Genomic DNA, 14,862 nt, shown 5'->3' on the forward strand with positions numbered 1-14,862 from the left:
TTGTCTTTCCAAGCATATCCTGGTCCAGTGGTATTCGGTGTTCTTTCTGTAGCTGATTACATTTTTTATAAACGGTAGGAGGGAAGTCAAAGAACGTTCAAGAAGACTGCGGTGGGTGGCTTGACTCAGGCTTCCTGTGACTTTCTTTAACGTGCAATCCTGCATTAGCTAACATTTCATTGTCTTGGTGACATTAGTGGTGTATAACAGTGAATCCATCAATGAAAAAACAAAAGAATTAAGGTATGAATATGTCAGGGCTGTAAAGGGTGATGCTAGCACGGCAAAGCCCTGCAGCGAATGTACAGATTGGAAGGGACTGAAGCCCCTAGCCAGAAAAGTGCCACGTTGCTTTGTCTTTCTTCAAGGTAATGCCATCAGTCTTCTTTTCTAAGCTTGTTTGGGTTTCTTGCACCTGATCTTTACTTTGCCTTACTCTCCTTAGTCAGCTGTCTTTGTTGGTTTTCTCTCTGACTATACAGATGATTCTGGGAGCAGAGAACATTCACTCCAGGGTAAGATATATTCTGTGCAGGACTCCTTGCTGCTGTCCACCTCATGGTATTAAGAGAATGGGCTGTCTGAGAAGGCAGTCAACGTTCATCTTATCCTTTTTAGTGTAGCTATCAGAAGAGCTTTTCCACATAAATCTTCTCGGGACTGTGATTAGCTCTGACTGTAGGTGTGTTTGAGTAAGCCAAAACCAGCTTGTGGTTCTACCTTTCCTTCTGTATAAAAAATTGAAAAGATTGTCAGACACTGGGGGGAAATGTTACTTCTGTTGCTTGCAGCGAGTGAAGGAATCAACCTGTTAATTCCCACTGTGCAGTAACTTAAATCAGATGCAGAAGGAAAATCCAAGATCCCTTTTGTGCTCTCCTAAGCCAATAGTTAGGCCATCCTGATTTTTAAAATACTTTCTAATATCTCTTGTTTAGAAAACAATTTTTAGAGTGAAGGTTTATGTTCTGCTAACAACCTGTAAGTCTTGCATAGCCTCACAGAGGCAGAGGGAAGCAAACTGTGTGTTTCATATGCATGCTAAGTTAAAAGGAAGATGCAGAGAACACAATCATATTTAAAAAAAAAAAGTCTCTTAGCTTCATTAAAGTATGTGTTCACCCACCGTTAATTTTGTATTTGGTTGTAGAGGCCATGCTGGAATGGTCTGGAGCTAAAAAGCTATTCTGAGTGCTTACTGTTAAAATCAAGGACTCATAACTTAATTGTATACTTTGTGGAGCAGATTTTTTTAAGCTATAGCTTATAAATCCTTACTGTGTTGCAAAAAGACAAAAGACCTAACAAAAATGGTACAAACGTGCCTCCTCGTTATCTTTGGGCAAACAGTCATTCTTTTCTTCTGGCTAAGTAGCTGGCTGAGAGTGCTTGACGTTACCCTTTGCTGTTCTGCGAGGTGGCCAAAGCAGTATCCAAATAACCATTATGAGAAAAATGGCAGTGCTGGGACACTCCCAGTGTGGGTTTGCTCCTATGCTCAGCAACGAGGGGAAAATATAGCCCGATATCAGTTCTGTCAAGCTCCCCATGGGCCTGTGTGTAGGGTAGGGTTTAGTTACGGTTAATGCTTTGGAAATGTGGAATTTACTTATCAAAGGAAAGCTAAAGGGAGAAGTATACGGACGTGCTTAATGTGGGAGGCAAGCACGTTCAGCTTGCGTGCAAAAATCTGCCAGAATGATTTAGAAATGATTTCTCCACTGCAGCTGCCAAGCTTTGGAGGTGTTGAGGTAGGTCCCGAGCACAGGATTCACCTGGGCAGTGGCACTTTGTAAGGGCTGCCCGAAGGTCTGTGGGCTGGCGAGATAGGGCAGATGTCACCTGAAAGGATGCACGTCCTGCCCAGCGTCCTGCTCCTTCCCGAATTTTCTTTGGGCTGGTGTTCCTCCAAAGACACAGAGTCCAGCCTTCTCGCTGACTTCTGACAAGAGGCCCCATATTATATTATATTAACTGCTGCAATTTCCTCGTTGCTCTTAAGCAAGTTATTAATTAACTGAATGTAACCACTGGCTGTTGATAAATCCTTTTAACTAATTCAAATTCCATATCGAGCTCGGAGCGTTTTCACTCAAGCTGCTGCCGACTTTAAGCTTTGGGAAGAATTAGTTCTGAGCTGTTTTTGAGTTCTGGAGTTGGGGAAAATGGAGAGAAGATATTTGTTTGCTTGATTCCACATGACAACTCCAGGGTAACTGAATAGACTGTACGGTTGGTTTGACAAGGCTGTGCACCGAGCCAGCAGCCTCACATACCAGAGACAGGGGGATGGAAGGGGAACTGACAGTTGTAATGGATTTTATCAGAATTTCTCTAAAGACCAACAATTTGCCTTCAATTATTAATGGTTTTCAGAGGTTTCTCTCCTGAGAGGTATGAATAACTAACTTAAATAAATATGCATTCATGTAACACTTTCAATAATGAATAAATTACTGCATGGAAAGAAGTTGAGTAGCACATCCAAATATTAAATAATGGAAGAGGTTTTTGAGAGTGTGTAAAATGTTGTCTTTAATACCGGTTAAGTGACTGTTTTTTTCTGTGGATGCAGGAACTGTGGTTATTACATGTATAAATGTATTACAATCATGTTTGTTAAAAACCTGTTGTAAATTAGCTCGTAGTTGACTAGAGAGAAAAAGCAGTGCCTGTGCATCGGGGTGTGTTACAGCACGGGTGTTAATCCCACGGCGTTCTTGATTCATCTTGGGGCTCAAATGCATTTCGCTTTCCTCCCCACTCTCAGAAGGCACTCTGTACCCCGTGCTGTAGGATTGTTGCCTTAAGTTAGGGGAACTTGGAAAATACGGACTAGAGAAGGTGTTGTCTGTACTAAAATATGTACTGAAGAGAGGCTGGAGTGGATTGCCAGATGCCTGGGAGGAACCTTAGGATATTCAGTGATTGTTTGGTGACTTCCAGTTCAGGAGACATTGAGGGACAGGGACTTTGATTTTTTTTTTACTACTTTTTAATCGTTCTAGTCCCATTTTTACTTCCAGAGTGAAATTCTTGGAGACCTTATCCTGTTGTCATCTCGTGATGGTCTGTTCTGTTTAGTCTCTCATGCTCTTTAAACAGAAATGCATGTTTTTACATTGAGTGAAACTTTGTAACAAGTCTTTTTCCTGTAATGCCATGTAGTGTTGAAAACCTGTCGAGTATATGAATTCTCATTAAGAAATACCTGAAAATGGTGAACTTCTGACAGCATCGCCATGACAATAAGTGTATTGGTATTTGTTCCATGAAGCAGTTTAAGATATGTAAGCAATGTTATTCTAGCATGATATTTTAATGAAGCTACTTAGAAATTGACTTCTTACAAATCTGTCTTACTAATTTTTAAAAATGTTTTTGCTGTGTTACTTATAGCATTAGCATGTTCTGAAGCAACAGCCGAATATAAACCTTTGATTCTACTATTTATATACTGAAAATTGTAGAAAACTCTCAATAGTACATAGGTTATCAAGCAGGTATGTTAAATGAAGTATCATTTTTTTGGTCAAGTTACAAACCTTTTGCAAGAGGCACACCTGACAGGTTTACAGGTACATTCTTTCCACTCTCCATCGGCTTTGTTCTGCATGGATTTTTGCAGCCAAAATTGTGACAGGTCTGTGAGATCTGGCTCGCTTAAAGCATCATCTGAGCTATAAAACCTACCAGTTAAGCCAGTTAATCGCAGGGGAGAACATTTACCTGGTGGTTTGCATGTCAAGGAAGGGTACTGACCTTCAGAATGGGGATAGACCTCCCTAAAAGCCCTGCAAGCCTGTTAGAAGAGATGGATCTTAAGAGGCAGATTACATTTCCTCTGATTGTTTTCCAGTTGCTTCCAGTAAGAGTACAGTTTCTTTTTGTATGAGGACGGGCATTAGTCAGCTTGCAGCTCCCAGGACTGCAGCAAGGTGTTTCGTTAGCCCCCCCCAAAATAATAAATCCTAATTAGTAGACTTCATGTTTCATTGTTTCATCATCTGGTCCAGCTCAGCATCCATGGGCTCTCTAGACGACATGAAGTGTGGAAACCTGTCATGACAGAAAAAAAACAGAGGCTTGCAGCAAACAATGGTTGTTTTGTGGGAAGAGTTTAAATATATGCAGCTGACCCCATGGGAACTGCTGTAGTCTATTCACCCTGTGTGAAAATGATGCTCTTTCAAAATAATCTTTAATCCTTTTCTTTCACTGAAAAATGTGAGAACTTTATTTAAAAGTTTCGAAAGAGCTCTCTATTTTAGTAAGTAAATGTGTTTCAAATACAAAAATAAATCAAATTATTATTGTAACACGGAGGGGGGCAGTTGTCCAAAATATCTTGCAATATTCTATCCATAAATTACGTATGTGAATGTTCTTGGGAAAGTTTCAGGCCCAAAATAATCAGGAAATGTATCCGTGCTTTCTTTTTTTTTCCTGCATGGATGCATGTGGGGAAGGAAGTATCCAACAGTCTTGGAGACATTAGAAACTTTTGTGAGCGAGACATCCTTTTTCTAACGCCGCAGAACAGATTTTTCCTGTGAGGTGGGGGTGAAGGATTTCAAGGGAAGGGAATGCTGCTGTATACACAGAGTGAAAGTTTACTTTGAAGGTGATTGTAATCTTCCTCCTATTCATAGAAAAGTAAAATAAAACTAAATGTGCAGTTGTTGGGAATATTTGTCCCCACCCCCAGAGAGAATGGGAATCCAAACCTCTCTTTGTTCAATCCATGCGTGTGTGAATAACATCAAACTCCCACAGGGTTTTGTAGAGCTGCTGTCCTATTTGTTTTCCTGTGTTTTTTTTTTGTTTTTAATAGGACCATGTCCTAAATATTAAACCCAGTTCAGTGAAATATACGGTCTTACTCCTAGTGGTATCATGCAGCATATGTGTTATAGTCTGCACACAGAGTGCTGAAAAGGCAAAGAGCTACTAACACTGTTGTGCTTTTGCTTTCCTATAGCGTCTTTCATCCAAGGCATCCAAAGCACTTCATACAATCCAGTGTATTAAGCATGGCAATGTGTCTGTGAGGTAAGGAAATGTATTTATTTATTTATTTATTCCTTTTTATTGATAGAATAGTCAAAGCATTGGGCTGGGATTGCATGGGATTGCTATGGTTCAGCACGACCTCTGGCCTCCCAGTCCTTTAACACAAGTCTCTTCACTTACGGAGAATTCTCTCTTCTGTAATTTGCTCGACAATTAAACCTAAAATATTTTTTGCACTGGGTGTTCAGTTTATACTGAAAAGGAAATTTACCTTTTCTTTATCAGAGAATTCTGGTTTTTGGGTTGCTTGATCCATCAGTAAAGAAGCAGAAACATCAGCTGGCAAGGCTCTAGTTTGAAGCTGTGCTGCGGTGTTTGAGGAGAGCCATGCTCAGTGCCTGTGGCAAAATGGGTGTCATGGAGGAGAATGGGGTTTGGGAATGGATTAAGAATTGGGAGCCCTCGCTGTGCACGAGATTAGGAGTAGAGTCCGTCCTTGGTGTGGTTCCAGCAGGGTTCATCCTCCCAGCCTGTTGTCTCTTGAAGTGCTCAACTGCAACCCGTCAGTGGCTTTGAGAGTTTATCCCTCAAGGCTATGGGTTATGGATTTTACTGCAGAGATGAGTTAGCTCAGGACTCGGTAATGTTTAACTTTGTTCTGAAATGCACTATTATGTAAATTCCCTTCTAATTTGCTTGAACAGTGCAGTAAGAGTTTAGGTGCCTCTTGCTTTTTAGTGAGAAAACTGGAAGATGCTGTAAGGTTCACTTAACATTAAGTGCAGGTGGCCTGCGTTTCCAAAAATTCCTTAAGTACAGTGAGGGGTTTTTCATATTTATGTTGTGTAGTGTACAGCTAGATTAACAATATTGCACAGTTCTTCAAAGACTGCCCTTTTGTTTTCAGTGGGATAGCACCATCTGGTAAAACTGAGCAACCGTACTTTCATCTCAAGTCCTTTGCAAGTTATGGAAATGACTCTAACTTCTTGCAGCATTTGCCCCACTAAAAATTCAGTGTATCTGATTCCTTCCCCTTCCTCTCTGATTCCAAAAATACTTTTTTTTTTTTTTTTTGTCCTTCTAATGTCTTTCTGCAGAATCTGAGTTCCTGATAAAACTATGACTCTTTTTTTTAGCTGAGTTCAATTGGTTCTTGGATGCCTTTAGGTCCGACTGCCCTTTTACGTGAATTTTTTATTGTTAATCTTCTCTCATTGGGGGAATTATTTTGCAAACAGACCAATTCAATTGCTTCAAGCTCTGAAACCTGTCAGGCTAGCTTTTGTTCTGATTGCTTCTGATAAGGAGCTTTGGTAAGAATGTTGTGCCTCCAGCAAGTTAAGAGACTCACCTTGGAGGGGAGCAGCTTCAAGGTCCCAGGGAACACGTGGCTCTTTCAGTTTGTCATGAAAAAGGCATCTAGGTGTAGAAAATCAGAATAAAAACTTTGAATTAGGTGTGGGAGAAGCACCACAAACCTGTGGAAATGGGCTGTGTTATAAGCTGTTTCCTTTTATGCATAATGATGGCCTGGAGTTTGTTACCAGAGCTGGAGTCACTGCTTTGTTCCCACGCTTTGACCACGTGAAGGCGTGGATGCCTGCTGCTAGCCCCCACGGACACGGCACTGACGGGGAGCCGCACAGGAGGGAGGAACTTTGGCAAGTCCTTTCGCCTGTTTTCCATTGACTGTGTACGTGGGGCACAAATGTAAGGCTGATCTCAGATGCTGATCAGACGGTGATGTCTGTCCTATTGAACAAGAAGATTCTGACGATGTGGAATCGAGCTGATGAGGCATCTCAGGAACCATGCTCTGAAGCAATTTAATTGTCCAACCAGGTTCTTTTTTTTAAGAATAAAAGACATGTATTATGTTTTATCTTTTCTTCAGTGGCAGCTACCTACTAGCAGTAAACTAAAACCTTGTAGTGAGTAAGGAGTTGCTTAAAGAACAATTTTCTCCTTCTAAGACCTATGCAAGGAGAGTCTTTTGGGCACTGTTACATAATTTTAGTATTAAGATGACAATACAATTCCATTTCAAAGAACTTATGGTTAAGTAAATGTTTTTCAATATTGTCCTTACTGTCTATAAACCATGTACAAATGGAATCAGTCCATCAGAGAGAACAGGACCTTTCTGAGAAACTCTTCTGCAGAAGCACATTGAGTAGATATCATTTGCAAAAGGCCAAGAAAAGGTAGCTGTGTTTCAGTGCCTCCGATCAAAGGGAGGACTCAAATGGAACTTCATTCCTGAAGCATTTTTCTGAATTCTATGTCCAGATTTTGTTGTGCTACTTCTAAAAGTAATGTTAAAAGCCAAAAAACTTCAGACTCTCTTTTGTGTTCATGTAAAGTGTTACAGAATGATAGCATATATTCCTTTGGACAGAAAATCTCCTCTATTGCAAGAAAAAGAGCAAGTGAACAAACCAGTGTGAGCTTACTGAGTTTTTCTTTCTAGCCTTCTTCCCAGGAAAGGATAGCTTTCCACTAACACAGAGAGTTCTGTTTTCTCTATTAAAAACAACTGCAGTCAAGTGGAATAGGCTTTGTATTTTGCCCTAGAAACAGAGCGTTTCATTCAAAGATAAGGCCTCTCTGCGTTTAGGTTCATTTAGTCACCTGACGGAGAGATTGGTAACTTTTAGGCTGCTTTAGTCTGCATTCCTGAAATGCTTCACTCCTGGCACTGCAATTAACAGCTTCGGGTTCACTGCTTACCACCAGATTCCCCAGCTTTCCACTCGTGCCCTTGGATGTTGCCTGTGGTAGCAGGAGAGCAAAGCAAACAGGCTTTGTTTGAAAGAACGCAAACTTTACACCTCTAAACATCATTGAGGATGTCAGTGTGAAACCATGAACAGGTAAAAAAAAAAAAAAAAAACAGTTTGTCTATGGCTTTTTGAAGTTTTATTTATAAATTTGAGAATTGCTGAGTATGAGTACGATGGGCCCGGTCTCCTCTGTTGGAGACAGAGCACCATCACCTTACGTGGGTGACTGCTGGTTTAGGTCTTTGAGCTTGTCAGGAGAATCTAGCCCCTTGTGCCTTGGGGTTTAGAATTTTAGTAGCTTTTTTTTCTGCTTTTGTCTTGCTGCAAATAAAAAAACACTGTGTAATGATATTGATAGATTTAAAATTTTCTATTAAATTACCTATTTAAATCATTTTAAATAGTGAAGTATTTTAAATTAAAAAACATACAGTCAGGTTTATGGCAGATCAAATTCAGGGTTTTGTCTATTCTGTTAAAATAGAGATTGTTTCAATGAACTATTTCTGGAAAGTTCTCAGTGTTTTGCATTGGATTTGCCACTTATTTCACACTTTGCTTTTTTTTTTCCTGAAAAATAGCATAAAATAGAGCACAGGAATCAAGGATACTCTATATATTTCAGTTAATAATTACGTGATGAACTATGGTCATCAGCTCAGGAGAGGAGTTTGGCTGTGAATGCACCACGTGGGCAATCTGGAAGCGCGCTTGGTAGATCTCTTGCTATCCTCAAAATCAGTAAATATTTTTTAAGATATGAATAAGTGAAGACAGAGGGAATTTTTTCCCTTGTGACGTAATGTTTGTGTTCTCGGGTTTCAGGCTGGGTAGGTGCGTAGCCAGGGCTGCCTGCAGCCTGCAGTGCCAGCTGCCGTGCTCCTGCTGCAGCACCTGAGCTCTCCCTGCGGCGCTGCCGTCGGGGCACGTGTGGCTGTGCACGCCTTCAGCTAACCCAAACCTGCGTGAAAGTGAGGTGGTGTTTGATTCCCAGGCTTGTCGTGCTCATCCAGCTCCTTCATCACTCTGTCCAGACTATGAATAGCCTACTTGTCGTAAAATTCCCTTTTCTTCTGTATTTTACTTCTGCTAATATATGTCAAATCTCTGACTCTTTTACCCCTCTATATAATATAGGGAAATTTTGCTCATTGGAAACACAGACCATGTTATTTAAGCAATGTGCACAAAAGCAGACTGATCCAGCTCTAGTGACTGCTTTTCCAGTTCATAACACTTGAAACTAACTCAAATCCGTGCATTAAATTAGGACCATATTTAGCAGGTGTCTAATGTCGCACCTTTACGTTGACCACCTTTGACTCATAGTCATGCATCTCTTGCACTCTGCAAAGCCAGCCATGAGTGGCGAAGCTGAACCTTTCTTGTTCAACTTCAGCATGAAGTTCATGGTAGGTGCTTAAGGACATCCCTAGATCAGGAATTTTGCATACTGCTTACATGCACAGTTTAAAACTCTTTGCTAAACTGGATGATGGTGAATGCATTTGCTAATTTTTCCTTCTTTTTTTTTTTCCCCTTTTAGATTGTGGCCAAGGAAGTCTTGAAATGTGCCACAGATTTGTTCTTCGTATTACACTGATGGCTGGTCCGCAGGGTTGTTCCCGTTCTGTCCTCATCTAACTCCTTCGTGCATATGCTGCATGCAGAGGCCTGGCTGAGTGGCAGCAAACACAGCCATGCATCATCTCTTTGGGCTGGTTTTGGCACAGAAGGACCTTTCACGCGCGGGGGATCTCTTCTCCTTAGATGATGCTGAAATTGAAGGAAGCCTCTCGGAAGCTCTTGAACAAATAAGACTAATTAGTTCATCTCCTGTAAGTGAGACGCTGTCCTCTAATAATTTTTCATGAGATAAAATATATCATATAAACAAAGCATTAAATATGGTGACATACACAATTCAAGGTTTTAAACTCAAGAATGCCATACAAAATGTAAGTGTCCTGCTTTTGCTCCTGCATTTATTCATGGACAGCTCCAGGCTTGGGGGTTGTTGCAGTGGGCTGGTTACACAGGCACTGCTGGCTCCTTTGGGGTGAAGTGTGTGTGGCTACAAAACGCTTGGTGAGCTTCTGAAAGGAGGCAGGACGATGCTGCCATCGCCAGAGTCCAACCCCTTGTCTCCTCAGACTACCTTTGTCACCTCTTTGTCCCTGTGTTTTGCCTTTAACCTGTCTGGTTACAGAGCGAGTTGTGTCCAGTTTAATGATCAGCCCGTCCATTCCTTAATTATATTTCACAGCAGACTTGAGCCAGAGCCTCAGAACCCCTCAAATGCACTTGTGGCTGGAGCGTGCGCCAGCCTCCAGAAGGGAAGGGCAAGCTCCTAGGAGCGCTAGGATACTCAAGCAGCAATACAAAGGTGTTCCAACAGCTGCGCTTTCCTGGCGTGTTACTTCATGTGATCTTTAAAATCAGTTTTGGCAATGTCCAAACCTAACAAGACCTGACTCAGTCTCCAGGATGGCCACTGGGCACTGGCTTGTCTTCTCTTTGGTCATTTCTCCGACAGCAGTTATATCTGCAGTTTCTAATGCACTTCCACAAACCTGACTGCAGATAACCATGGGGATTTTGTGTAAAACACGGTATGCTTTTCAGGAAAGAATGCCCGAACCTGCCATCGGATGTTCTGAAGCACACGGCTTTGTGTGAAGCAGTACAAGGAGCAGGGCCAGGGCTGGGCACTGCCTGCCAGAGGGCTCCGAGTGCTGCCCGCAGCTGGGAGCAGAGGCAGAGAGCTGCCCCGAGACAGCCCCAGGTGTCATCGCCTCTGCCCGGCACTCGCAGCCATCCCCAGCTGTAGCACAGGCCCTCTGGAGCAGCACATTGCGAACTCATGCTGAATTTGGCCCTTGAAAAATGTCCATATTTTTCCATTTTTGATGGAAATTTTGATGATTTTCGGTTATTACTTTGGTCCGCCTTTCATCTTCGTTACTTTTCAGGGTGGAGCAGCACAGGTCAGAGGGAAGCACGGAGGAGTTGTATTTTGGGTGTGATTCTCCCCAGCAGCCTTTTAAGTTATTGCGCAGTGCTACTGTTTTATTGCCATGTGGCGTGTGTGTCAGTAATTATGGGGGATTACAGGGCTTTGCAATAAAGCCTGTTTAATTAATTTTTATTCGTGTTATGTTAATACTAATTGAAACTAACCGTGCTTACATCAGGGACCTGACATGATGAGAAATATTTGGGACCCTGCATTTGGCTATACGTAGGTAACAATTTCAGTTTGAGTTTCAGGATGCTGGTGGGAGAAGAGGACCACACAAGTGTTTTTAAGGCATGCGGCTGCAGTCTCTGGTCAAGAAGGCCATGCTTTGAGACGGTTTGCTAAAAATCGTGTGATAACATAATCTGCATCTTAACAGTAATGGGAACTAAGACTTGGAACAGCGAGTGTATCATCTGTGACGTGGCTGATTTGTTTTTAATCATGCTAAACGTTAATTCTGAAGGTGGAAGTGAGCAAACAGTAGGCAGTTACAAAAACCTCAAGCCTTCTGGTTAGTTTTGTGGGGTCTAATAAAGGATGTGCATTCACTGGCAGATGTCTTTATTTGAACCAGGACTACCAAACCAACGACAACGACCAGGCTGTGGTGGAAATCTGCATCACTCGCATCACCACTGCCATCAGGGAGACGGAGTCCATCGAGAAGCACGGGAAAGCCCTCGTGGCTCTCTGGGAGTCGTGTCTGGAGCACAACCTGAAGCCTTCCGGAAAAGATGAGGACACGCCACATGCCAAAATAGCATCTGATATCATGAGCTGTATCTTGCAGGTAAGAATGAGCTGGAAAAAGCAAGGGAGTGCCATGAATTCCTCAGCTACCCAGTTTTATCTCTGAAAAAGCAGTTGTGCTTCATGTTTTCTGAGGGTGCGTGAGAGTAGTTGCATTTGTTTAAAACCAAGAATATGACCCCAAATCTTAATGTAGGTTATCACATATATGTGTTATCTCTTCTGATGAATCAAACGTTTTGGCAGATTTCTTATCTTTAGAAATATTGTGACTATTTAGTGCCAGATTTCGTAGTGCCAGATTTCGTTATCTTAGTGCTCATCAATTCTAAGTATTTGCATTTAATGTAAGAATTAAAGTGGGAGACACAGGGCTACCATTTTCTGTTGTTACAGAAAGTTTCATGGGAAAGCACTTAATATCGGGAAGGAGGTTATTCTTTGGAATTGTTCTGGAAGGCAGAAAAATACTGAAGACATTTTAATAACGTGGCATTTAGGTCATTGGATATCCTGTCAGCAAGGAGACTCTCCCTTTAAATTTGGATTGCAAAAGCTGAGTCCAGATACAACGCAGAAGACTGACTTCTGACCTAAAACCTGATTGCTACGGCTCTAAGCAGAGGACTAGAAAGAGGTTATGCCCTGGCCAAGAGTGTTGAAATAATTTCTTAGAATATTTTACTAAATGCTGGAGGCAGCAACAATAATATGGAAAAAGTATTTAGGTCCCAAAAATGTTTGCTAGAAGAACAGCTGAAAATAGGTCCTATTTGAACCCTGTAAATGGAAGACTAAAAATAAGACCTCAAAGTATATAGCAGCCTTTTAGGGTAGAAGTAGGCTATTCCAAGGCTTTCTAAGAAGGTAATCTTAGGGTGAAAAGCCATTTAAAGATGGGGAGGAGGAAAAAAATCCCCCTAAGACCCAACCTGATTTAATATGGGATTTTTTTTATTTTTTATTTTTACTATATTTTAAAAGCAGGGACTGCAAGCAATGTTATTTCTTGTTGGGAAAAAAACTATCATACACTGGACGGGCCCTTAGAGAAATCTGTGTACAGTTATCTAACGAGGAGCAGAAATCAGGGTTCTTTCCAGAGTCTCGTCTGTGGGTACAGTGTATGGGTCAGATACAGCAGTTGTTTCTCCAAATGCTGTGGAGGGTGTTTTTGTGTGGACTGCTTTGGGGTGGTGTTTGCAGCATGTCTGCTGTCTCGTAATTGCTTTCTGTACCTCTTAAAATCAGATGTGTATTTTCTGGTTCTTTCGTTGTAAGAATTGCAGTGGTACTGGCACAGGTATGTCGCTGTGCCATGAAAGCTGCTGCTTAGCCCCTTGTAGGATTGCTCAATAAACTTACTGAGATTCCTCATCTAGTTTTGCTGAAAGTATTTAAAATCCAAAAGAAACAATACCTTTCAGGAAAAAAAAGTGGAATTAAAGATGAATTTTCTTCAATTAAATTTTAATTTGCAATCATTTCTGGTCAGTTGTTTACTCTCGGTCCCTCACTCTGACGACACACAAAAAAAGTATTATAATAAAATATTAAAGAAGGATGAGACTTCCTTTCCCGAAGCCAGGTTGTTGCTGGTGTTGGTTTAGGAAGAGTAGGAGCTTATTCTAGCCAGATGTGAGGTCAAGTCTGTGGATGAGATTTAGCAGGATTTCTTCTGTGCTGCGCTGGCAGCTGGGAGCTGCGATTCGTAAGCTGCACCCCGGAGCAGGGCCTGGTAAAGCATCCTCTGAAGGTCAGTGGTGTGCCGGGGGGGTCGCATCCCATCTGCCCTTCTCTGTGAACGGCTGCTGGCTTTGCTAAGGGCCGTGCCCCCTGGTACGCAGTGCATTCCTGGGGGTGCCGCTTGCTTCCCCTTCTGTCTTGTGTCTCTGGGGGTGAGGCAGTAACTGGATTTGGATGCTGGCTGCAGCACCGCTTAAACTTTCCAGACCAAAGGCTGTAGACTGTAAAATCATATCGTACTTCATAAGAATGCTACAGTGCGCCACGGCTCGTCCAAGCCTTCAGTCTGTGCTGTTGGCAACTGCGTGCCTAAATCCAGCGAGCTCTTATCCAAATGTTTTCGGGATTGCGCTGTGTTACAGATTGCTTTGAGAAAGGAGTTCACTGAAATGGGAATTATAAAAACATGTACTGCTCTCTGAAACAGAGCTGCTTTGAGCAAGTTTCTTCGCATAAAAGAAGAATGAAAGGCATAAACTGGGTTTTTATGCAATATGCGAGGGTTAGTTGAAGTAGTAATGAATATCTGACAGCTGGGTTGAATCTCACAGCATATTTCTGTTGATATTAGCAGCAGGGAGGTCCCCTAGGTTTGCAAACAGCACTATATCATATTATTGGAATCTGGTTTTCATTGTCACCTGCACATAAGTGTGCTGTCATGCCCTGATATTATTTATAAAGGAGCAAATGGAACCTTTCTCCTTCCATCTGAATTAAAACCTTTTCTTAACTATTTCACCTTTATCATAGGTTAAAAAAAAAAAATCCCTTTCTTTGAAATTTTCCTAGATCTTTTTAATACTAGTCAGAGGGCCAAGTCTTATCTTCCCCTTCTTTCTCCATGGAGCCCTAGAGTATAAAATGGAGGCAGAATTTGGCTCCTACTCAGTGGTGCCTCTCCTCCAAACTCAAGGAGGCATTATGTTGATTTAAATATGCTGCTGCCTAAAGGTCTATTCATTCTAAGGGCTTTTGCTAAAATGCAGTATTTGGTCATGTGGCAGTTGCCCCAGTGAGCTGTGTCGATGCCTAGGCGTTGCTGCAGCCCCTTCTTCCTTAGGGGCTGGTGCAAAGGGACCGTCCCGGAGCTGCTGCAGCGCTGCGCTGCTTGGCAGGTCTCTGTTGCAGGGATGAATCCTCACAGCCAGTTAACTTGGCTTTTTTGCATTGGTTGAGCAGCAAACTGCAGCCTTAATTAGGGTCAGCCCTGCTCTCCATGAGGCTAATGGCCAAGGCAGTTACTACTCACAGAGGCAGCCTAGCAGGCAACGTAGCTGGGTATATGGAACAACAGATTTGTTTTTTTTCTTGGGTTTAAATTTATTTTTTTTCAGTGCTGCTCCAGAATGAGCATGTGTTAAGTCTGGCCTGCCTTTCTTTGCACTACTTTGTTGCTTTCTGGAACATCTGGGTGCCAGTGGTTGCCTGTGATTTCAGATGCTAATTAAATATATTGCAGGACTATTTTCAAAAACAACGACATACTCTGGTTTCAAAGAGATATTCAAAACTGAGTGAAGATGAGAGAAAAGCACTGATTAA

The 14,862-nt window shown here is 41.9% G+C and overlaps 1 protein-coding gene across 11 annotated transcripts in view; it reads left to right on the top strand.

Annotated features, from left to right (window-relative positions):
* Positions 1-14,862, top strand: part of VEPH1 (ventricular zone expressed PH domain containing 1) — an 89,125-nt gene that overhangs the window by 6,919 nt on the left and 67,344 nt on the right. For 3 of the 11 annotated variants that reach the window (XM_083849506.1, XM_083849508.1, XM_083849509.1), the window contains exons 1-4: positions 2,065-2,394; positions 4,982-5,052; positions 9,346-9,637; positions 11,396-11,611. In XM_083849506.1, coding sequence (XP_083705632.1) covers positions 9,500-9,637; positions 11,396-11,611 — 354 coding nt within the window. In that variant the 5' untranslated portion in view covers positions 2,065-2,394; positions 4,982-5,052; positions 9,346-9,499. Of the gene's footprint in view, positions 1-1,475; positions 2,395-4,981; positions 5,053-7,676; positions 7,890-9,345; positions 9,638-11,395; positions 11,612-14,862 lie in introns of those variants that run through there. The other 8 variants (XM_083849503.1, XM_083849504.1, XM_083849507.1 and 5 more) reach the window with 6 other exon arrangements.

This window comes from Anser anser (genome assembly GCF_964211835.1).
Source record: "Anser anser genome assembly, chromosome: 9".
Lineage (NCBI taxonomy): Eukaryota > Metazoa > Chordata > Aves > Anseriformes > Anatidae > Anser > Anser anser.